This window comes from Peromyscus californicus, unplaced genomic scaffold (genome assembly GCF_007827085.1).
Source record: "Peromyscus californicus insignis strain IS unplaced genomic scaffold, ASM782708v3 Scaffold_12__1_contigs__length_115047231, whole genome shotgun sequence".
NCBI classification, from domain to species: Eukaryota; Metazoa; Chordata; class Mammalia; order Rodentia; family Cricetidae; genus Peromyscus; species Peromyscus californicus.
Window position 1 is genome coordinate 107,955,295 of NW_026294413.1, and position 25,700 is coordinate 107,980,994.

General features: G+C 38.0%; 1 protein-coding gene across 7 annotated transcripts in view; it reads right to left on the bottom strand.

Moving 5' to 3' along the window:
* Nucleotides 1-25,700, bottom strand: part of Slc4a7 (solute carrier family 4 member 7) — a 91,877-nt gene that overhangs the window by 10,331 nt on the left and 55,846 nt on the right. For all 7 annotated transcript variants that reach the window (XM_052734087.1, XM_052734082.1, XM_052734085.1 and 4 more), the window contains 12 exons: nt 23,891-23,997; nt 21,680-21,854; nt 18,541-18,674; nt 17,172-17,417; nt 11,925-12,030; nt 10,582-10,743; nt 9,934-10,047; nt 8,580-8,741; nt 8,166-8,417; nt 4,914-4,982; nt 3,528-3,701; nt 510-641 (listed from right to left, as the gene is read on the bottom strand). In XM_052734087.1, the coding sequence (XP_052590047.1) occupies nt 510-641; nt 3,528-3,701; nt 4,914-4,982; nt 8,166-8,417; nt 8,580-8,741; nt 9,934-10,047; nt 10,582-10,743; nt 11,925-12,030; nt 17,172-17,417; nt 18,541-18,674; nt 21,680-21,854; nt 23,891-23,997 (1,833 nt within the window). The remainder of the gene's footprint in view (nt 1-509; nt 642-3,527; nt 3,702-4,913; nt 4,983-8,165; nt 8,418-8,579; nt 8,742-9,933; nt 10,048-10,581; nt 10,744-11,924; nt 12,031-17,171; nt 17,418-18,540; nt 18,675-21,679; nt 21,855-23,890; nt 23,998-25,700) is intronic.

Here is a 25,700-nt window from a genome sequence, read left to right on the forward strand (position 1 = left end):
TAGTATTGTGCTACGCACTAACACAACCAGTGCAAAGTTAAATCAGACATAATATTATTGTGTGATATTTTAGTACTGTTAAAAACTCTAATCTTGTATTTTTTAGTTCACAGAATATGCATTTTTCCCCCGTTTTTGGTTTTTCCAGTTAGGGCTTATCTGTGTAACAGGCCTGACAGTTGTGGAACTCACTCTATAGACCAGGCTGGCCTGGAACTCACAGAGATCCGCCTACCTCTGCCTCCTGGGTACTAGGATTAAAGGGTTGTACCACCATCACCCAGCCAGAATATCCAATTTTAAAAAAGTATTCTTGTGTCAGAGTTAAACAGGGGCAAGACAGGGAAATGGGTGAGATGCAGTATTTGAGGAACATTACCTCCCTCATCTAGTAAAACAATACTTAGCAGTACTTGTGCTTCATAACATTCCGTGGGGATTAAACTAGAGCGATGGCAACAGTATCTGCTAAGTGGTGCAAAGCATTAAACAAAGGAATGTCTTTTTACCTCTTTCTCTTTTTTCTTTTTGTCATCTTCTTTCTTTTTCTTACTTTCTGGCATGAGATCATCAAGCCAACTGAGTTCTCTCTTTGTGAAACACAGATCCATGAGCTTACGCACAAAGACTAGGGCAAGAACCTGACAATGGGAGAGACAGAAACGTAATACATACACTGAAAAAGAAAAGTAAACGCTTGCTAAAGCTTATACATAATAGGAAATGCTACATTCATTTTGTTTAAAAATTAGTTAACACTTACTACAACATAAGAGTTATTTACTTGTGTCTTCTAACTGTATACTCAAAACAAAAACAACACATAGGAATAAAATAAAAAAAGCCATTTTACTCCCTCTCAATAAAGATTTTATAGTATGTAAGTACCCATCATAAAAACAGCTCTGCAACTCTCAGATAAAGCATTGGAATACCTGATCTCAGGTCTGAGCTTTGGTTTTTCAATGAGTTGAGAGGAAAGGTTGTATTTGAACTTGCTATCCTATGACAGCTGTTGTGAATATGCATGTTTACAGAGGCCAACTGGCTTTCCATTACTGTTGCTTGCTATATTTTATCTTTTACTTGCTTTCCCCTCATTTGAAAAGTAACTGTTAACTTTTTAGTGACTCTTTACTGTAGTAGAAACCTTCCATCTATTTTGTGTGTTACAAATACTTCCTCCTGGTTCACAACTCTAAAACTCTACTCTATTTAAAATGTCTCCTATCACATAAAAACACTTCACATGACTAAACAAATTTACCCTTTACCTGTAAGTTTTCCCATCTTCTTTAAAAGGTCTTTCTAACCATAGGGATGGATGGAGATACACATACACACACACACACACACACACACACACACACACACACACACACGCATACATGTACACATACACATGCCATGTGCAACCAGAGTCACAGGAAGAACATGCTGGGACAATTCAGATTGTAGCTATGCAGCTACAGGACAAACACAACAAGCAGCTAGGAAGAGGGACTCCTTGCAGGTTTAAGAAGGTAATCAATCCTGTGCCTATAACCTGATTTCACACTTTTAGTCTCCAGAATTGTATAGTCTACTATACAATTGTTATTTTCCACGATTAACACTACTATTGAGGTAGATACTACCTACTACTTCTGATATGTTCTTATCCAGATATTCAAATACAACTGTTACCAATTGTAGTAAGGTCTTCATTCTTTTTTCATTAGATTCTAACTAAAAGGTTGAAATGTATATAATGACATATATGCTGATAATTCCTTTTGATGCTAAAGTATCATTATCTGCTTTATTATGGTATAGAATACTAAAAAATAATGCTGAGCATATACACTAGCATTTTAAGCTGATTGTACTTAATCATAAGAAAACGTCATAGATCTTTCACAACTTCATTAGGTTTTTTTGGTGCTGAGATCTTTCTAGTGTTTCCTGAGAAAAACTTGTATCTTTTTCTTGGCTTTAAATCACTGGTCTTCAAATGTTCATGAACCTGCACCTGGCATTCTCAGCTACTTAACCCTTTTGCTTGGGCTACTTGTAAAAATTCATACACAGTATGATAAGAATCTACTTCCTATAAATCAGGAAGTGACAACTCATAGGTCCTAGGTCAAACCTGGGCCACCAGCCATTTCTGTAAAGCTCATGAACTAAAAATGGTTTTTATAGACAACTTTTGGAAGAGTTCTAAGAATAAAGGTTCGTTTATTTTTTTCCTTCTTTTTTTTTTTCAGTGCTAAGAATCAAACTTAGTCTTTACATATTCTAGGCAACACTACTACTGAGTCACACCCCCTAACCTTAGTAATGAATGCAGGATTGACCTTGAACCTGAACTGAGTGAAATGTTCCCTTAGTAAAAGAGAGTGCCATTCTTCTCATTAGTAGTTCTGCATTTAAAAAAAAAAAGTATTATTTCTTTAATTTTACCACTAAGAAATTATAAAAATGTATTTCTTTCTTGTATTATTCAAGTACCTACAGAATATTCTCCTGACCTACAAAGCCTTAAATATTTACTATCTGGCCCTTTATAGAAAAATACTTATTGGCCCTTCTGTTCTAGATGTCCAATGAACTTAAGTCCATTTGAATCTTTTGTGCATCTGTGGCTAAATTCTTTCCTTCTTAAGCTCACATAAATACTTTATTCTCTCATTTCTTTCTATCCCTGACTTGAGAGAGACTGGTCCATGGCTGATTTTTGCTGCACTTATTTTGTCTTCTTTGATAATAAAGCCCACATGTGGTGCACATCTTCCTTTGAGTATACAACCCCAGCTGTGCTCAAAGCTTTAGAAACAGATCATTACAATGCTCTTTCCTTCTTTAACTTGACATTTTACATAGGATTTAATTTCCAAATCTGTAACATTACTTTAAAAGCTTCATTTGACATGTGATTTAACTGTAATCAGGAAGTACTGCTCAGCTAGTCCTAACAGTTGAGTTTGAGTCTCTTAACATTTTCTGGAGCTAAGTCAATAATTATCTTTTATATAGTACCCAGAAAAAGACAAGAACATTTGCATAATTTTTATGCAAAAAAAATTGAGTGATGATTTAATGAATTATATGGATTGTGTCCTATTAAAATCCTCTATGGACTTCATACGTTTTAAACTTCTAGATCTGTAAGTTTCTAGAAAAGACACATTGCAGCATCCCATTTCAAAGCCAAGATGTTTCAGAGTTGCTCTGCTTTATGTATCTGTCTTTCACATTTGTTCTATGAATGTCCTAAGGTCTGGAGTTACATAGCATTACAAAATAGAGCCCTATAGACCAAGGACTAAAATATTAAAAATAAAAAACTCTTGAGAATACCAAAAGAATACCCAGAACGCAAAGTACTAGTTTATAGCTAGGAACAGTTTATCTACATTTTTCAATACTTAAGATATTTAAAGGAGGTTATTTCTTTCCTTAAAGTCAATTATAAATTTTTAAATGTTACCATGAAAATGACAATTACATTATGAATTAGTGACAAAATAAATCTGAAAATTTACCATCATGGGAAAAACTACTGCAGCAGCAGAAGCTTTGATTACCCACAGCAGGACGAGACAGGTCAGCTGGACAACAGTGAACACGTGCACCTTCCACAGGGGTACATAGCGGAGGTAGATCAGGTCCGGCTGGTGCTTGGCAGGCATTCCAAATAGCTTGATACGGTCAAAAAACTACATATGTAATGAAGGAAAAGAAAAGATTTATCAACAAAAACCATTTTTGCTATTTAAGAAATTTTAACTTTTGGGGTTTTGTGTATGTGTTAAAGGAAACTCTAAGTTCTTTGGTATGTTCTTATAATACAGACGAATGTTTTGGGAAAGAATCCCTGAAACCAAAGAGAAAGGGGGAAAAAACAGATCAGGGCAGCCAGGGCTGGTAGTATACACCTGTAATCCTACCAGATAGGAGACTGAGGCAGGAGACTACCATTCAAGCCAGCCTAGGAGACTAGCTGTGTCTCAAAAGAGCAAAACAAAATGGACAAAATATTTTACTTTGTATGGTCAAATTCCAAATATACTGAATCTCTTTGGGCTGTTTCCAATACACACAAATACTAACAGTCTTCTGAGGTTTCTCCAAGCTTACCACCACTAAGGGTATGAAGAGAAATCACCAATTCATTCATTGGATACATCTGAACTTGATTTCCTTATTTATAAACTAGAAGTAAAATCAACCTACCCACCTCACAAAACGGTTATAAAAATCAAGTGAGTGCGATAGTATCATTTCTTCACCATGGGAGACATGATTTTAAAAAAAATGTTGGCTTCGGAAAGTGCTGCACGCTACCTGTACACCAGAGTGACTGTGGATGGCACAGTTTTGTTGTGAGCTGTGGGGCTCGCTGTGCTAATCTAAACATTTTCTACTCATGCCTGTACCAACCTGACCACATTTGAGCAGACTGTTTGCACAAGGCACAGGAAGCACCGGCTCTGGCTTCATTACTACCCAAGCTCCACTGAGCCCCACTGTCTCAGCATCCTGGTTTATAGAGCAGGAGCTCCTCCTTCCCTCCATCAGTCAGCATTTTAAGAATGACAGAAAACAGTCAATGTGCTAGGCCTCACTGTGACATACAATTTTGCATACCCTTTCTTTCTCAGAGTGTAAAGTGTTCTCCACTTGAGACAAAGGCCTTCCCATTTTGACCCTCTGAACCTCCTTTCACTCTACTAGTCTTCCCTCAACAGGTATGTGATTTTTCACTGGGTTTAAGTCAAACCAGGTGAATTAATCATCTCATTCTTTGGAGTAAAAACACACAGTGAGCAATAATCACTCAGTAAATGTAGATGTGACATAACCAGACAGAAAATAATCACAAGTACAACTTCTGCAATTTTTAAATAGTGCCATTATTAAATACTTGCCTGAATTCCTTTCAATGATGAAACTCCCATATAAAGGAAAACACCATACAGAACTGGCATTGGAATAAACTGTAAATAAAATTACTACAATTAGAACTCATTGTACTGAAATAATTTTACAATAATAAGTATACAGAAACACTGATGAGTAACTATGATGACAGAATTGAAAGGTCTTTTGTGATAAGGATTGGAGCAACATTCCTACAGGAAAGAAGAAAACAGGTATATTGTTTACACATTTGAGAGTCAGTTGACCTACAGACTGTTCATAAGGAGTGCACTCAGGCATGAGGAGCAAGGGCCCTTCAGTCAACAGCTTAGTTTAAACCTAGCTAACTTTTGAAACAAACAGCTTTCGGTGCTTCAGCTTCTGTATCAGTTTGCTGTGTGACTACATTTCTTTAAATACACACAACATTCCACAAAGTAGCTGATACACCATCAGTCACCAAAGTACTAAGTTACTGCTGTCCAGCACCAATGCAGCAGAACGGTATTAACTAATGAAGTCCTGAAAACTTGGAAGGATGGAGATGACAAACCACCGTCCTGGCAGGCCTTTTGTCAGAACTCTTGGCTGTGTGTGTAAAATTCAAAGATCCTTTAAGTAGCTATTATCAATTTAAAAGAACAGCAATAATATCAATAACCATGATAAGCTGGCATAAAGAACACTATCTGTGTAGAAGTACACATGTCTGTGTGGATGTGGATGTGAGCTGTGTGGTGCCTTCCTCCCTCATGGTTTTTTTTGTTTGTTTGTTTGTTTTGTTTTGTTTTTGTTTTTGTTTTTGTTTTTTTTAAAGACAGGGTCCTTTACCAAATCTAGAGCTCACCAATTAGGCAAAACTAGCTGGCCAATAAGCTCAGAAGATAGACATGTCTCCACGTCCAGGGTGATGCGATGACAGGCTCCTTACCCATGGGTGCTAGGGACTGAACCCAGATTTACACCTGTACAGTAAGCACTTTACTACCAACTGAGCCACGCCCAGGAACACATTTCTATGAAAGACTACAATTTCTACAACAAAGTGAAATTCAAGACTAGCACTGCTTTACATTTCTGTAAATTTCTTTAGTGGTTGCTTAACAGGAGACAAGGAGTCTTCGATTTGCAACTGTGTAGTTTACAGCAATATGTACAATATCCTCTTTTATATGACATACATGAAAAAACCCTGCCTTTCGCAGTATGTAGCCTTTGGAATGGAAGGCCCCAGTGGAATCCTGATAGGATGCCAGGGACTCCAAAAAGTCCTTGGAGAAGACCTTGAAAATTTCTGTTCTAGGAAAAAAAGAGTCAATATAAACGTAAGTGTAAAAAATATAATTATAACAATATTCAAGATTACAATGATGATAACTACCAGAATAACTTAACTTACTAACTTACTTTCCTTCCTTCCTTCCTGACCTGCGGGTATGCACGTGCGTGCAGGTGCATGTGCACACAAGCACGCGTGTCATAATGTACATGTGGAGGTCAAAGACACAACCATGTGGTTCTGTCTAACCTGGCATCGGCAGTGCTCTTGCTAACTGATCCACCTTCCAGTCCTTTAACTTTGATGCAGGGACTCATACTGAGCTCAGTCTGGCTGGAACTCACTAAGCAGTCTAGGCTATCCTCTAACTTACAACAATTAGCCCCACTCCCATCTTACCCCTGTCTAAAAGCTAGGACTACAGACCACCATACCCAAATACTGCCAGAGGAAGTTAAACAATCAAGTTGAGGGTCAACAAGCAGCTCCTCAGTAAGTCAAAGCTCTTGCTATGCAAGCCAGACAACCTAAGTGTGGTCTCTGGAAACCCATCATAGAACAACAGAAACTGAAGAAAGTTGTTCTCTGACCTTCAAGCTCCCATTACTGCACATGTGCACCTGTATGTGCACACATATACACACACACACACTTTTTTTTTATTTAAATCACAAAGTTGAAAAGGGAAGAGTTGCTTTTGAAAAGTGAAAAACCAATATGGAGACTAAGTTTCATTTTAGAGTTCTCTGCATGCTCGAGTTGAGTTTTTCTAGTTATGTGCAGGATTTAATTCATTAGAAATTTAGAAACTATAATAAGACTTAAGGGGCAACTTCCAAACATCTTCAATGGGCCCTCACCCCCAGAAGACTATATAAAATACCTCTCTTTGTCTCCAAATTCCTTTGAAATACACTCAGTACTATAAAACTGCCCATTTACCTATCAATTTCATCGACAGACTGTGGAGTCCCTGTAGGAAGACAATACTACACCCTATTTATTGCTATCCCTTGGTCTAAGGGCACTGCAAACAGTCCAGACACTTGGTACTTTAACTGGCTAGTAAAAAGTCCATGTAACCAGCCCAAGGAATTCCAATATTGAAGAATATCCTTTTAAAGCTAATACACATAAGTGTCTTCTAGTTTATAGTGGTGTCAGCTTTCATTCAGCCATTTTCTTTACAACAAAAATAATCAAAACAGCAAAGACAAATATGGAGCTGGGTTTTTACACAGTAAAGGTTTCAGATTAGATACTATGCTACATAATTATTTATTTATTTATTTATTTATTTTTATTTTTTTTTTTTTTTGGTTTTTCGAGACAGGGTTTCTCTGTGTAGCTTTGCGCCTTTCCTGGAACTCGCTTTGGAGACCAGGCTGGCCTCGAACTCACAGAGATCCGCCTGGCTCTGCCTCCCGAGTGCTGGGATTAAAGGCGTGCGCCACCACCGCCCGGCTTTTTTTGTTTTTTTTTTTTGTTTTATTTTTTAATGACTATATTCTGTAGAGTATATATCTGTAAAATATGGATATGAGAAAAATGTGTTTAACAGAATTTCTTATGTGCTTCATTGGTAATCTTGTTTTTATTTATTTTTCTAGTGTTTATTTACTACTTTTATTTCATGTGATATATTAAGAAAAAACATTAAATTCACTAACAGTACTTTAAAGAAACCAAAGCATTTTTCTTCTATTGTTTCCAATTACTTCCTGTGCTATGTTCTAACTACACGTTGATTAATTTGTTCCAACTACAGGCTGTAACTGATGGATCTACCAGCTATAATTCATTAATCTACATGCTTACCATATGAAAAACATGCCAAACGGTCTCTCTACACTTGAATGGATTTTAAATTACAGGGGGAAGAGGATTTTATATATTCCACACATATTTCAATGTTTCATTTCTATATAATTAAATACAAATGTTAAGTGAGATTTTAGAATGCTACTACAAAGGATTTTACCTTTAGTACTGAAGTCATGAACACAGAGAGGCCCATCAGGATAAAAATCATCAGCCCTGTAACTCGTTGTTCTCGAATCCCCAGAAACTTGGGCTGTTCCCCTGGAGCAGAACATTCAGACTCTACTTTTAAGCTGTTAACATGACTTATAGACAATACTGTCGCAGCCACAAACCAAGGCAGGCCCATGATAGAGCAGACTCCCAACATGACACCAACCATGAGCAAGTCAAGATGATAGCCAGCTCCTTTCTGAAGAAGGAAATGAACACTGGTAAGTCCAGATTGTTCCTTTCTATTAAAATTCCAAATTAATTATACAGAAGGAAGAAACTAATTTTTCTCTTGTATTTTTAAATGTTCTTGTTATTAAAGAAAATGCCCCAACCCCTTAAAGAAGTCTTTGAGAATTACCTTGAGTTTGTGTTCTTTTCTGTTGATGATTACAGCTGTAATCTGTTGATCCATAAAGATGAGAATGGTACAAAGGAGAGCTGGAACAGCTGCAATTAGTAATGTCCACCAAGGGTTATCTCCTAAAGGGCTTATGATCCAGCCCCTACTTGGATCAGTAGGCTATTAAAGTTTGAAAATAAAGAGAAAAGTTTCATTCCTCTATTGTACTAAAATTCCACCGCACATAATGGATGTACTCCATCGAACGCCAAAGGACAGAGGAAAAGGCTGAGTTAGGATGTGGGGTGAAGTGTTTGTAGACAAAGCCCATACTTCATCCTGTGCACACAAGCATGCCCATGTCATGGGGCTTGCCCACTAGAGCAGTATCTACCCCTCTTCTTCAACTCAAGACCATCTTGTAACTTAACACACAAAGTAAGACCAAAGGGACATGTCCAGTTTGGATTTCAGAAACCCTGAAGCTTCCTTAACCCCTTGAAGTCCTGAGATGACTGTGCTGAATAAGCTTTCTGGAGTAGAAGCTACAAAACAAAAGCAGGGAAGAGAAAGACCACCACTCCAACTGTTTCAGCTGAGTCCCAGGTCAGTAAATGAAGCTAAACTGTCCCCACCAAGCCACTAGATCACATTCCACCTGGGCAAGCCCAACTGCCAAAGGATTATAAACAGAGGTTTACTGTTTAGAGACTGGTGGTTTGGGGTTAGGGTTTTTGTTTGTTTCAATTTATTTATTATGGAGAAACAAGGTATTGCTAAGTAGCCTATGTAACTATGTAGTCCAGGCCAGCCTAAAATTCACAAGCATCCTGCTTCAACGTCCTCAGTTTCAGATTACAGGCATGTACCACAGTGCCCATCCTAGAGACTGGGTTTTGATGAGGTTTGGCATGCAGACACAGGACAAGTAAACAAGAATGACATTTTAACATGGACCTACATACACCATACATGGTGAAATAATTCTCTCTTGTATGAATTCTTAAAGTACCTTAAGTTACAATCTTGAAACTAGTAGTCATGGCAAGGTTGGTACTGAGTCAGAACTGGCAAAAAACAACTAATGACAAAAATCTGGCACCTTATCAGATTCAAACACATTTCAACAATGTAACATGAAATTAATTTTTAGAGCAAACACTGTAAACATTAATTAGAGAGTTTAGTACTCTGAAAGATAGCAGGTACTTAAAATTTAAATTTATATTTGTCAATACAAAGGAAATTTGAGGACTGCAGTTCACAAGAGCTCTTGTCTAATAAGTACAAGGTCCTGGGTTCAAGACCCTTCCTCACTAAGTAGTTTGGTATTTCTGGGGGAAAAAAAATAGCCATTTGTTTTAATACTTACCTCAAACTTTTCAGGAACATGAAGTTTAGGAGACGGAATTCCTACAAAGTAGTCAATTGCAACCATTATTACTATTGTGAGAAATACAGCAAAGTCACTGATTGTTGAGCGTACCTACAATAGAGAGATTATGTTAACATAAACATAGAATTACTTCCTGTACTTTGTAAATAATTCATGTCTTTCTCATAAAATATGTCTCCAATGCATGGAGGAGACTTTTAATAATAGTGTTACATATGTATACTTCCACTTAATCACCCAAACGTAAGAAAAAAGTCACAACTAACCTCCACTTTCTCACAGTATTATCTTCCTTCTGTGTGCTCAGATATGCAATACATGTATAGTTTTGTTTTGGTTTTGATTTTGAAGACAGGGTTTCTCTGTGTAACAGTCCTGACCATCCTAGAACTCACTCTGTAGACCAGTCTGGCCTTGAACTCACAGAGATCTGTCTGTGTCTGCCTCCCTAGTGATGGGATTTAAGGAGTGCACCACCACCCAGATGATATATTTTTTACTAAAAGGAATTTCTTTTAAAGTATTTAGCATAGAACATTAACTTTAAATAATAAATTGTTGCTTTGAAATAAACCAAAAGAAATGAAACCTAACATAAATATTACCAAAATTCAACTCAGTTACCTTGGTAGGAAAATAACGCTTGGTTTTAAACTGCTTGAGGAATGAAGACAGAAAGAACGTGGTGAAAAACAGGACGACACACCAGAAGAGCACATCGGGAACGTAGGGCCCATGAGGACCACAGGCTGATCCCACAAACATACCGTGGAAGGACTTACATTCCTGGAAGGGTGGTAGAGGGAAGAAGATGGAGATTTTTCAAGTATCCAATAAAGTACTCATGAACATGGTTGAATCTAAGATGTTGATTTTATGCTCTACTCAGAAAGCTAATGCTAAGCTAATCACACATCATCAATTAGAGATTATGATATTCCTATCAAAATCACCACAATAGAGTATTTCACCAAGATTCCCCTTTCTTTCAACTGCATGATACCTTTAGAGAAAGGCTCACAGTGCGTCCTAACTGTGAAAAGTTTCTTCTGCATCCCTGTAGGCCACAACTGCACTGTCTGGCAGGTGGTTTAAATATAAGCAGCAAACAGAAAATCACTACCAAGGTCTTTATAGATGCTGAATGGAGCATGGATAGAGCACTGCCTTAAAAGACAACTGGAGCTGGGCATGGTGGCATGTAATCCTTATCTCTCTCGAGGTGAGGCCAAAGGACCAGGAATTCAAGGCTAGCCTCTGCTATTTATAATTAGATGGCAGCTTGGAATAAATGAGACTTTAGTACTCACCCTCCCCTAGGGAAAAAAAACAGGAAAATTTAAAGGTAACCAGTTTAGCTCTGATTTGACACTTGGGATTAAAACATAGTCTTTTATAAGCAGCAAAGTGGTAACTAAAATTTTAGTGAAAACACCGCATCTGGTCTGGTGCTATAGCTATAGCTCAGCAGTAAAGCTCTTGCCTAGTATGTATGAGGTCCTAGGTCTAGGGCAGTGGTTCTCAGGGGCGCATATCATATCCTGCATATCAGATGTTTATATTATGTCTCATTAACAGTAGCAACATTACAGTTATGAAGTAGCAATGAAATAATTTTACGGTTGTGGTCCCCACAACATGAGGAACTGTATTAAAGGACCACAGCATCAGGGAGGTTGAGAAGCACTGGTCAGAGGCTACAGAGATGGCTCAGAGGTTAAGAGCACATTTGCTACTCTTGCGGAACTGAGCTCAGTTTCTAACACTCATGTTGGGTGCCCACAACTGCCTGAAACTCCAGCTCCAAGGGATCTGACACCTTCTTCTGGTCTTTGTGGGTACCTGCACTCATGCAAACCCTAAGCCAATATCAACTACAGTGTGAAACCACCTCTAAAACAAAACAGGAAGAGAGGAAAGCCAGCTTCCGATGGGCCTCAAATAGTCCTCAATCCTACTATACTTACGGATACAGTGAGGTTTCCCCAGAAAATACTGTCTGCCGTCACATTCTTTCTCTTCCACAGTTCTATAGTTTCATTGCTAGGGTTAGATGGCTCTGCACATACACATCTAAGAAATCAGAACAAGATACATTTTTAAGAATCCTACATTTAATTTTTTTTTTCTAAATCAATTGCACAAAGTTGTAGCTTTTAACATCTCGGCATTTCTTCCATGTAGCAAGAAGAGAAAGTGAGTATGCATCAGAAACAACCAACCAACCAACCAAATGGAGTAATGTTTGGGTGGCATTAGTAGAACTAATGTAACTGTCAGTGACACATTTACTTAATAACACTAGTTGGAAATAATGTTTGGGAAGGATAAAAAGACACCACCATGTTTATAGTAAGACTGTTTACCACTAAATCTTACTAACTGCTATCTCTTGATGCTCCAACAACACATAAACATTCCAAATAAAACCCACAGCACCACTGCCCTACTCGTGCTCATTGTTTATGATCTTAAAACTCATTCTTAGCATGGGTAGTAGCACAGACTACAATCCCAGAACTCTGGTGGTAGAGGAAAGAGGAACAGGAATTCAAGGTCATCCTTTGCTAGTAAGGCAACCTAAACAGAAGAAAAGGAACTTTTTCCCCCTTGTGGTGCTAGGAATGGAAGCCAGAGCCTTGGCATGATAGGCTATTATTACCTACACTCTCAGGTTTAAGACTCACTCTTAAACAAATAAAATAGCTTTTCATTGGGATGAGATAGGAGATGCTTAAGATCAGAGTTCAGTCCATATCTAGAACTATTTCAACTACCAACTTATAAATGTCAAAACATCATGCATTTAAAAGCAAAGAAGACACAAAGAAGATGCTACAGATAACACTGGGCATCAAAGTGTCTAGTATTTTAAGTAGCTCAGCATCACAGTCATTTCAGACCCCTTCCTGTTTTGCCCATCAAGCTAAGACTGCAAAGAAGGTAACCAGGTGATTAAAAACTGGATTGAGGGAAGAGAAGAGGATAGGGATCTGAGGCTTAGGGCCAAGAAAGATGGCCTATTTGTTTTTTGTTGTTTATTTTGGGTTTGCTTGCCTCTTGTAGCCCAGCCTGCAATCAAATTTACTTAAGGCTGACTTTGAGCTCCTGATCTTCTTGACTTTACCTTCTAAGTGCTAGGTTTATCGACATGAGCCACCACACCCAGATTGCCTTTTGTTTTTATGTTTTGAATGTTATATACTTATTTATTATGGGGAAACAGGGCAGGTCACCACAATTCTGTAGAGGTGAAAGGACAACTTTTAGGAGATTGCAGGTGTAAGTTTTGGCAGCAAGCACAGCACACCCACTAAACCATCTCTCCAGCATACTTTTTGTGTTCTAGTGATTATATTTCTCCTTACAGGTCAATGGAGTGGAGTACCACATTTGTGTCACACACTATTGCTAGAGAGCAAAGAGGACATCCTAGACATATCTGACTTTAACAGAATTTGACTTTTATTTTGTATATCTGCAACTTTTCTTAAAATGTTTATTTTTATTTTATGCACTTTGGTGTTTGGCATACATGGATGTTTGTGTGAGGGTGTCAGATACCCCAGAACTGGAGTTACAGACAGTTGTGAGTTGCCATGTGGCTGCTGGGAATTGAACCTGGGTCCTCTGGGAAAACAGCCTGTTGCCTGCAGATCAAGATGTAGAACTCTCAGCTCCTTCTCCAGCACCATGTTTACCGGCATGCTACCATGCTTCTCACCATGATGATAATAGACTAAACCTCTGAAACTATAAGCCACCCCAATTAAATGTTTTCCTTTATAAGAGTTGCCATGGTCATGGTGTCTCTCCACTGTAGAAACTCTAAGGTAGAAGTTGGTACCAGGGACTGGGGTATTGCTGTGATAGGCCTGACCCTGTTTTTGTTTGGAGGAACTTGGACTTTGGGACACTGGGTTAGGAAAGTGGTGGAATGCTTTAAGTACTGCCATACTAGTAGGAGCATGGAAGATGGTGATGCTCAGGGTCACTTTAACTGTGGGGCCTAGCTCAAGAGGTTTCAGAGGAGAAGAATTTTAGTATGTTGCCTAGAGATCATTCTTGTGATATTTTGGTGAAGAATGTGGCTGCATTTTGCCCTTGTTTGAAAAGTCTGCCTGAGGCTAAAGTGAAGAGTTTTGGACTAATTCCATCAGCAGAGGAAATCTCAAAACAGCCTAGCACAGACTCTGTTAGGTGGTTAACTAGTGTTCATGCTTATAAAGATTTATAACGAAAAGGAGCAAGCTGAGAAAGGAAAAATACAAAATGTACAATTTGAGGAGAAAAGGGACATCAGGAAGTGGAATAGAGCTAAATCCTGTGTTCAAGAAGATAAACAGATTAAGAAATGGAATAAAGGGAGTGGTGACCTCAAGGCAATATTCCACCAGCTAAGCCTCCAATTTGTGAAAAGGGATTAAAGAAAACCTCAGAGCTGGGAGTGGTGGTGCATGCCTTTAATCCCAGCACTTCAGAAGCAGGGGCAGGGGGAATCTGTGAGTTTGAGGCCTGCCTGTTTTACAGATCAAGTTTCAGGACAGCCAAGATCAGGCAGTGAAGAAAACTATCAAAAACAAAACGCTGGTGAAGATGTAGTTGAAGGAGTGGGCCATGTTTCAGCCCCAGCAAGCAGCAGAACTTGGCAGTTTTAGCCATGTGGTTCTGGCTTTAGAGTCAAGGATAGAAGAAAGGGTTGTGGAATCTTCCTCTATGACTAAAGAAAGCAGTTGAGGCCAGGTATGTATCAGGGATGTCCATGAATACAGGCCTAGAAAGGCCAGTGCTTGAAGCTGTGAAGGAGAAAACTGGTTTGCCTTGGCAGACCTAAGATGTTGGCTATGCTAGAGCTGTGGGATATCTGCCAAGGAGAGTTACTAACAGGGAGTGGAACCAGCTCAAGGAAAAGAAGTGTGTTGTGGTCAACAAATATGAATGGAGTTGGAGATCTGAAGAGCATTTTGACATCAGACATGGAGATATAGAATTTGTCCAGCTGGTTTTTGGTTTTGCTTTAATCCAGCATTTCCTCACTATGTTCCCTTCTCTACAATTTGGAATTGTGATGTATATCCTGTGCCATTGTATGTTGTAAGTAAATGATCTGCTTTTTGATTTGGATTTTATAGGGGATTAGAGTTAAGTGATTACATGAATCTCAGAAGAGATTTTGAACTTTAGACTTTTAAATGAGTTTGAGACTGTGATAGATTATGAGGACTTTTAAAGTTGGACTAAATGCATTTTGCATTATGATACTGTTACAAGCTTACGGGAGCAAGGGAGTGGAATGTGGTAATCTGAATGTAATTGGCCCCATAAGTTCAAAGGGAGTGGCAATGTTAGGAGGTGTGGCTTTGTTGGAGTAGGCATGGCCTTATTGGAGGAAGTGTGTCAATGTGGGGGTGAGCCTGAAGGTCTCCTATTACACCCAGTGACACAGTTTACTTCCATTGACTACGGATCAAGATATAGAACTTTTAGCTTCTTCTCCAGCACCATATCTACCTGCATGACACCATGTTTCTCGCCATGACAATAATGGAATAAACCTCTGAAACTGTAAGCTAGCCAATTAAATGTTCTCCTTTATAAGAGTTGCCATGGCCATGGTGCTTCTTTACAGCAACAGAAACCTTAAGACACCTACCATGCACAAAGCCCTGAGTTCCATCTCCAGTGTAACAAAAAAGTACTAATGAAATACCTTTCTTGACAAGAGTATACTATATTTAAGAATAAGAGGTACATTTGTTGAACATTCTATACTTTAAAAATGCAATTATATAAAATGCAAGGAATACATAAATATGAAAATATATCCTACACCTGAGTGGTTAAAGAATACAGGAATATACATAGAACACAGATTGCCAATTGTGATGATTAATCTCGATTGTCAACTTGACTGCATCTGGGATCAACTAAACACAAGCTGCTGGGCACTCCAGTGAGGGATTTTCTTGATCAGATTATTTGAAGCAGGAAGACCCATCCTAAATATGGATAGTACCTTCTGGTGGTAGTTGAGATAAAGAGACATAAAAAAAAATAAAGCTTTGTTTTCTGCCTGCTTGCCCTCACTCTACTGGCATCTATCCTGTCACTGAGGTGGTTCTTCACTGATATCAGAACCAGCTTCTCTGGGAATCAAAAGTACAAAGAGCAGCAACTCTCCTGGGATCCTCCAGGACTCCAGCACCAGAGTGAGACTGCTGAGAGTCAGTGTCTTGGTCAGGACAACTTGTCTCAACCTCTCCAATGTAAGACAGCCATTGTTGGATTACCTGGAACACATCCTAAAAGCCAAGTTAATAATCATTCTCACACCCTCACCCCATACACACATATTTTTTTCACTCTATCAGTTCTGTTTCTTTAGAGAACCCTGAATAATACACTAGTAAGATTTAAATTTGCCAATCCAACTCAAACAGAAGACCACATACTTCAGTTACTTTAAGTTATTTCAGTTGTACTAGTTTCATTTCCTATTGCTGTGATAAAATACCCTGACAAATGCAACATAGGGGAGGAAGGGTTCATTTTATCTCAGCTCTGGGTCCATCAACTACAGGGATGTCATAGTGGCAGCAGCTTCAAGTAGCTAGTCATATTGCATCCATAGCCAAGAAGCAGAGAAGAACAAATTAATATATACATGCTAGTTCTCAGCTCGCTTCCAGGATCCCCTTCCTAGAGAATGGTACTACCCATAGTGGGTGGGTCTTCCTGCCTCAATTAATAAAAATCTTCTACAGGCAAGCTCATCAAGACAACCTGATCTTGACAATCTCTCAATGAGGCTCTTCTCCCAGGTAATTCTGGATTGTGTCAAGTTGATTACTTAAACCAATCATTACATCAGTAAACAAAAATGAATAAACTTCATCAACTATAATTCTACTCATGAATGCTTTGGCAAAATTTCATCTGAAACAAATGTCAAATACGCTATGGCTTATATGGTAAATACAACTAGATACAGTGAATACTACACTGCAAAAATTCCATTTTCTATCTTTTTGCTAAGTAGCCCAGGTGGACCTTTAATTTGTGATACTTCCTACTGCCTCAGTCTCCTGAGTAATGGAATTAAAAGTGTATACCACCATGCCGAGCTCTTAGGAAAAAAAAATCCATTAGAAAAATATGCTCTGATATCTTAGAAAAAATATATTTTAACATAAGGAAGCAATAGAAGCACTTACGTGTAACTGGTCAGTTCATCCAAGTTGTTGTGCATATTAAATGCATATATTTTTCCTAAATGAAAGAGTTTCTCTAAGGCTTCATAGATGAATATGATACAAATGAGAGCCGCAAAAGCTTCTTCTGTGAACCGAGTAATGTAACACACAAGGCTGCTCGCATCAGTTGCAACCAATACAATGCACAAGAAAGAAGTCCACAGACCAATACTGGTTCTTAATGATAAATAGGAAAGGTGATAATCTCTGTTTAGAAATATAAATGGAGACATGATCACCACGTACATATGGAATAGTATTTGCACCTAAAGTTTTTCATAACAAGCAGTAAGAACACAAGCAACACAGGATTCCTTTAAAAATGACGATTACCAAATGGCCAAAATAATGATTAGATGAAGCTCTGTGTTTTTCTGCTTCAACTGGAGACTTGGTTACTATATTAAAGATTTACAGTGAAAATATGCTAGGCAATAAAAGGATAAAGCCCTTAGATCTTACATTAGCAATCAGCTCTATCAAACAAATGACAGGTTAAAAGCAACTGGCTGACTTTCTAAAGATGAAGAATCCATACATATCAGTAAGGTAAACACACACACTACCCCCAATATCTTGCCACCACTACTCATTCTTCACCCACCACTATCCCTAAAAAACAAAAAGTAGTTTCTTATTTTTAATTTCAAATAAGACATACTTTAAGTCATTTCATTCCCTACTAGTCAGTGGAGCATGCCATATCAGAATTAGAACCAGCTTAGCCAATGAGCAGAGAATCAGAGCAAGAGAATTACAACAATCAAATAGTCAAATGCCTACACTGTTTCAGGCTAAAATTTTCAACTACACATATGTCATACAGGGAATGTTAATGTTAATGCTGAATTTGAAGTCTGTTAGCTACAGTATTCCCATGCCATGAACAGCCTAGCCATAGATACTAACTCTGCACTCTGACAGCTTTGAGCCCTTATCTCTTTATACAAGATTGCCTAGCAAAGCCAGCCTGGGCTTTCAAGATCTATTTCACTCTGTCCTATGTAAGATCTACATTTCCCCTAACAAATAGTTCATATAAACATCTTACTGGTTTAATTTTGCTAGCACTAAGGATTTTTATTACTCATCAAATGATTTGCTTATCAATATTCAAATTCATTAAATGAACAATGATAGGCAATCTTATTTTTCCTTATTTCTACATTACTGAGAAGAGGCAGGAGCTTTGCTAGGACAACCACATAAAACACCCAGAGATACTGAAAATACACACACTGCTAACAAAGCTAAGTGTAGTTCATAAACAGTACACTATAACATATAATTGATAGGTATACAAATACAAGGGATAGGAATTGCTACTTACCTACAGAATTTAAATAAAATTTTTTCAAACACTAGGACCGGACCTGTGCTCCCCAGTATTGTTAGAGGTTGCCCAGCAAACAATGAATAGGCAATCCCAGTTAATGATGCTCCAAAAAGAGACTCTATTGCACTCTGTTTAAGGAAAAAATGAATAAAAGCAACACATCAAAAAAGTATCTCTAACCTACTTCAGCATCTGGAAAACATATATACTAGCCAAGTAGGTACAAATGTATCAAGTTCATCAGAAAAACTGCTTTGCTTCTGCATATTCAATTGAACTTTTGGCAATCATCCTCAATTTAATACTCAATATCCTAAGATACAAGGCGCAAAGGGAAACACACAGGGTTTCAATTTCATCTGTCGTGTTTTATTTCGAAGTTTTTATTTTTTTATTTTAAAGCCTATTTTTATTTCTAAGCCTATTCAAGCAGAAAAGCATATGTGTTATTTTACTAACATAAGTATTTTTTTCATTCTAAAAATAAAATGCACATTAAATACCCAATATGGTAATTAAGAGTATCTCCAAATAGGCAAATGTGAGACCCCCTCTCAGTTAAAAAAAAAAAAAAAGCAACTTTCCATATATTTCTTGAAAATTAATGTAAAATGACAATCTCAATTGATTTACTTTAAAATGATATAGGTAACATAAACAAGTGGGGGAGGACTCTGTAAAAGGTTCACAGAAACAATAAATGAGTAAGTATTTTATCATCAAAGCTCAGCAAAATGAGAACACTGGGAAAATGCAAGTCTTGGGGGAGTTCTTAGTAAGATGCAGTAAAGTTTTGTTTCACTATCAACATTACAGCCTAGCTAATGAGGTTAGACGGTGAAGCAAGGACAATGCTATGCCACTAGACAAAGGGTGGGACCAGAGAGAAAGGACAAGAATTGGCCATTCTTAGGCATCAAGGCCAACTGGGGTGTGCCATCCAGAAATGAGAAAGCCCAGGATTGGTGAAGGCAAGACAAGAAGTTGTAAGAAACAAACTCCTGAAACAAGAGACAGCAGACAAGGACAGGGCTGCCCTGCAAGCCTGGCCAGTGCCTGGAATGCAGTTGTGCAGCAACTGGGCAGTCTAACAGCCCTCATTTTAAAATGGGGGTGATGATAATTAGAAGGACCCCACTAGTGTTTATGAATGGAACCTACAAACCCTGTCTGTTACCTTGGGCCTATCACACAAAGGTAGCATTTCTTGCCATCAACTCTAACAGCATCTTCCAAAACAGAATCATAAAGTAACCAAATAAAATATAATTGAACTAACAGCAACATGAAAAAACAAGCATCTATATTAATAACATACATTAATCATAAAGAACAAATTTGTTTTCTCTCTGAAAAATAGGGCTTCACTACAATACACTGGCATGCTATCACCAGCTCCTTAATTATACTAAAATATGTACATTTTAAAACTGAATTTAGAATGAGCTTGAGTTAAAGGTGAAAATGCGTAAGTGAAATTCAGAGGGGGAAAAAGCACAAACCTGAAAAGAGGGACATCACAAAATTCAAATGGAGCACGTGAGCACAAAGTAGAGGCCTCTCCCCAAGTTGTAGGTTAAAAACGTGGAAACTGCCACCAGAAACTCCACCTTCACCACTCCAATGCTTATAGCCATTTAAGGCCCCCAAACTACCTTTCACTAATACAGAAATGCTCTCCATCCATACTCTCCATCCTAAGGGTCTGATTGTCTGGACCACTGTATTCCTTCCATTCTATAAATCAGCTAAGTTTCCACCTTTCACCTTTCCTTCCCTCCCTATAATTAAAGCTCAATTTCACCCTCGTTGGCATATGAATGGTCTCCAATCTTTACATTTCATGCTGCAGCACTATAGCTTCTGAACACAAGCTCCTAAAATGTCTATTTCAATAAAGCCAATGGAAACAAACACCTCATCTCCATCCTGTTTCCTCTCTTTCTGTCACTTCAACTCCCCAGCTCTCCTTTCTCACTTAAACAGCCCAGGGAACACAAGCTACCATCTCTCTCTCTGGCTAGGTGCCCTCTTCTCTCTTCCTACTCCAGTGCCAAACACACTGTCTCCGGCACAAGGTGTCAAAGGGCAGAAGGAGAGACAGGCAGTGATAGTCCATGAGCCAAGCAGCAGTATTTCCAAGAGGTAATAGCTAAACCACATTTCGACAGTGCCTGGCAGAGTTACACATACTATTTTTGACAGCATAGCAACTAAAAACATGTATGAACAATGATTAAAGGAAAAGGTAAAAAGAGATCTAAGTAGTAAAAACTAAATTCAGAATTAGAAATTTTCAGTTATTTAGAAAAAGATAATGCCTTTATAATTGAATTGTCACCACTTAGATTTAGTTATTGTTTTAACCTTTTATCCGTAAAAATATAAAATTTCTTTCAAGGGTAAATATTTCTAAAACAAACTTCAAGAATCAAGAATTATAAATCATATCACTTAGATGCCATTAAAATATATTTATAACCCCCATAAAATGCCATTCAAGATTTTACGAAGCACCAGTTCCTAGCACAGTATTGGCAAGTACATCAAACAGGACTCTACATTCACATGGAAAAAGGGAGGCAGCACCCAATTACAATTAAAAGCTTTGGTGACTTAAACACAGATTAAATAGAGAAACGAAAATAAATATAACTTCAAAATTCCACCCTCTCTACAGCTACATTTGCTGTTTCAAATGGTCTCAGTTCAGTCACCAGCTGGGGCTGAGGAATTAAATACGGCCATAACCCTAAGTCTATGGTAACTAACAGGACAGGGAGCCCCATGGGTAAATTTCCCACCATGATCCACCCAGTGTAGCTCATCTCCCCCACAACCCATCCATCCCCCAGAAGACAATGGAAGTTTTACTCAATTTATAACCATTTCATCAAGCCAGGTAGGACAAACTGTTGGTTTGTTTGTTTTTACCTCAACTGTGCATCTTCTCCTGTTCAAATGGCTTCCCCATGTTTTCCACAGCAATTACCTTTGGGGAAAGTCTGCTTTGGGACAGGTTAATGCTGTGGGGAGACTCTTCAAATACAAGCACGAATAGTGAGACAAATGCATACAGACACTTGCCTCTGAGGAGCTGGGAGCCTGGCCACTACCAATCTTTTGTACTCACTATTCTGCCTTCTGTAGCTTCTCCAAGCAGCCCTCCAAAAGTGATTACAGGAGACATACAGGCACAGTATAGGAAAAGAATCGAGGCCAGGCACTGCAGACTTAATGCATCCTTGAAGTCACTCAAGAAAAAAGGTGCTTTCCTTTTGATGTCAAGTATCAAACCACCAAAAAGCCTAAATAGGTGAGATGAAACTCGTCAAGCTGTAGACTAGAGGATTCTAACTAGTTCAAACTAAATCTATGGGCTACATAAAATTGTAGGTGCTTACTCTTTGCCAATAAAAATTTAAATCATGGTATAACTTATAGAAGATACACTCATTGACTCTAATGAAATGTCAGAGGAAAGATAAATCTCATTAAGTTAATGGAAACATAAAATTATATTATGGATTATATGCTGAAAAGGCTGCAGGCAAATGACTTTATAGGAGTAACTGTAACTTTGAATGCAAATATACAACTAAACATACAATCAACAAAACCTAACCAGCCATTCACATAAATGTGCAACCGCAACTCTATTCCTTATCTGTAATACAGACGTGAAAGGCAATGGACAGAAATATAGAGAAGGCAATTATCTCTCACACAGTCCTTAGAATGAATGTAATATGCTAAGCTTTAATACAGAAGTCAACTAATAACTATTTTTAATGATTTTTAACTTTTGATTTATTTATATGAGTATTTCTGTCCAGGGGAAAAAAAAACCTTAAAAGCTATTTTGGTATATTATTATATACTGTATATTATATATATAATGTGCATGTTAATAAAACTACGAGGTTTTAGTGAGAATAAAAATCTATATTTACATTAAAACATCAAAACTATACTTTTTCAACTTTAAAAAAATTAGGCCTTTAGATATATTTAATTTGAAACTATTCCAATAAAATATAAGCATCCTAGCAGACAGGACTCGTCTTTTGTTCAATGCCATGCTTCTAGCTCGTGGAACCCTGCCTGGTATACAGACGGTGCCAAATAAACACTGCTAAGCTGAAAATTCACAGTAGTCTGATGACTCAGGAACAGGTGATTATGCATACACCAAATGCAGGAAAATGGGTAAATATTAAATTTAAGTTTTTGAGGGTTTGGGTGCTTCAAGCTTTACCATTCTAATTTTTTTAAGTTAAATACTAAAATAAATCCTAAGGGCATGTTGACAACTAGAAGTGATTCTAAAATCTGTCACAAAAGGAATCAGCTTTCAATTTAAAAGATACCAATGACAACATAGAAAATGAATCTCCATCATCAAATAAACAACTGATTATTTAACAGGTGGCAAAGGAAGCTCTCAGGTGCTTGAGATGGATGGATGGGCATCTAACTAGGTACTTCTATCTCTAAAGTACAAGAGAAGTACAGCCAATGGGAGACCAGCATTATTGGCAGAGAAATAAAATCGTATTCTGCTACATTCACAAAGACTCCTACATTTCACTAGCCATTACAGTGATTGTGTTGAATGTATTAGCTGTTGTTCTTGTCAACAATGTATCTGTATATGATATCCTAGTTTTATAAACAAAGATTTGACCCCAGGTCCTTTAGTTCCACAATGACTACCAGTAACCCATGCAATAGCAACAGCTATACTTCTCTATAGTATGGAAATGCTGTCACAATAAGCTAGGACAAAGTATTTTAAACATATTTTATTACATTTTGTCGGGCAGCATTTCTATCCTTCACTCTAAAATTAACTTTCTAATTTCTCTAATAAAGTTTCCAGATGCCAATAGTAGGGTCTAATCATGCTTGTCCATCTAATTTTATAGTATTTCAAAAAGTAATGTTCATATAAGCTTTAAATCCATGCACAATGTATAAAAATCATTCACTGTAATGACTCTTTCATCTCATAATTCTTTAACTAGGAAAAGGATCTATATTTTCTTTCAGAACCTTCTGCAGAGGTCACCAAAAAGCCCCCATACTATAATAGCTACAATTTTGAATATATGTCCTATTATATTCATTTTAAAGTAAAGATTGGTATACATTATTAAAATTGTTTTAAAATGCATGAAAATTCTCCTTAATGTCATATCCTATAGAAATGCATTTTTACAAAACCACAGAAGAAATAATGTATGAGATTAGGTTCCAAATATCTGAGTAGTTAAAAGAGAAGACTGCTGATGCCTTTCCATTAAATCAGTGCCTAATCCCCCAAAGTAACATCTGTACCCACCGTCCAGTCCTCTGCAGTTCAGGCCCAGCATGATGAGCTGCCTCCTTAGGAGGCTCAGCAGACATTGGAGCAGATCCATTGGGAAACACAGGAATCTTCCTCTTTTCCTGAATTCCACAAAAATATCAATTTTAAGAAAACTGACAAGGTATCTGTGATGGCTAGAGGTAATATTACATGTCATGAGGATTTTAAACAAGTACACTTGGGCAAAAAAATGTTTCCTAGTATAACCTTTTAAAACAATAACATTTAATAACATTTAAAAATAAAAGACAGAATTTAAAATAATTTACCATCTCTTTCTGTTCACATTTTAAATTGACAATTAGCTTTCCACACCTTCTAACATTAGTGTACCATAAGATATACTCATACATACCACTTCAAATTTCTGTTCTGCAATAACCATGGCTTTAATTAAAGTTTCCACTGCTATGATAAAATACTAAGACTAAAAGCAAATTTCGAAGGAAAGGAAAGGGTTCAGCTCATATGTACTGATCATATTCCTTCATGAAGGGAAGTCAGGACCAGGAACCTAGAGGCAAGAACGGGGGCAGAGACACTGCCTGCTGGCTTGATCCTCATGGCTTGCTCAGCCTGCTTTTTTACAGCATCCAAAACCACCAGCCAAGGGGTGGTAGCGCCCACAGTGAGCTAGGCCCTTCCACATCAAGCATCAATCAAGAAAATGCCTTACAGACTTGGTTACAGAAGCATTTTGTCAAGTAAAATTCCCTCCTTCCTGTATAACTCAAGCTTATGATAAGCTGGCACTAGCCAGCCTAGCTATGAAAATAAACATTCTCCCAAAGAAGCACATTTTTCACAAAAATATTTACAATACTACTCACGGTTGATTATCAAAGAACTTTTACATTAATTTTAAAGACCCTGCTTTCTCCACACACCTGCACTGCAAGCCCTCAGGAGGCTGAGGCAGAAAGACTGAATTCAAGATCAATCTGTGCTTCAAGAAAAGGGTTGGGGGAAGGGTGAAGGGGGGAAAATCAACAACACTTTTCCTTTACTAAAACATTTCCTTAGAAAAGTAACATAAGAATTCCTTCAGGGACCTCTTATATTTTATTTAAAGTCAATAAAACCACTTCTAAGAGAGAGGCTCTTCTCCGTGAGGTGAACACAAAGGAGTATTTCACCGGTTACCTCAGGAAAGAACTGGCTAAAGGAATGCCTATGGGCAGATAAGCACAGACAGTGGGAAGAGGGAGGGAATGGAATACGCAGGGAGTGAAAGACAGACACAATAAGACATGTGTGGTTCTAAGTGCTCCCGATGTCTAAGACTCCCATGGACCTAGATATTTTATTAATATAGAGTGGCTAGATTTGGATAAAAAAGTAAGATCACCACTTGAAAATGTCAAAGCTGGAGTCCAGCTGAAGAGAGGGAGGAGGGATTATACAAGCAAAGGTGTGGGGGGGTGTCAAGATTATGATGGGGAAACCCACAGAAACAGCTGTCCCGAGCTTGTGAGAGCTCACAGACTCTAGACAGACAGCTAGGGAGCTTGCATGGGACCAACTCAGGCCCTCTGCATGTGAGTGACAGTTGTGTAGCTTGGTCTGTTTGTGGGGACCCTAACAATGAGATCAGGACCTGTCCCTGGCTGAACCTAATTCCCCATGCTGGAATGCCTCACCCAGCCTTGATACAGGGGGAGGAGCTTGGTCCTGCCTCAACTTGATGGGCCATGCTTTGTGGATTCCCATAGGAGGGAGGCCTTCTCTTTCTGAGGAGTGGATGGGGTGGGGGGCACTAGAAAGGAGGTGGGAGGAGGAAATG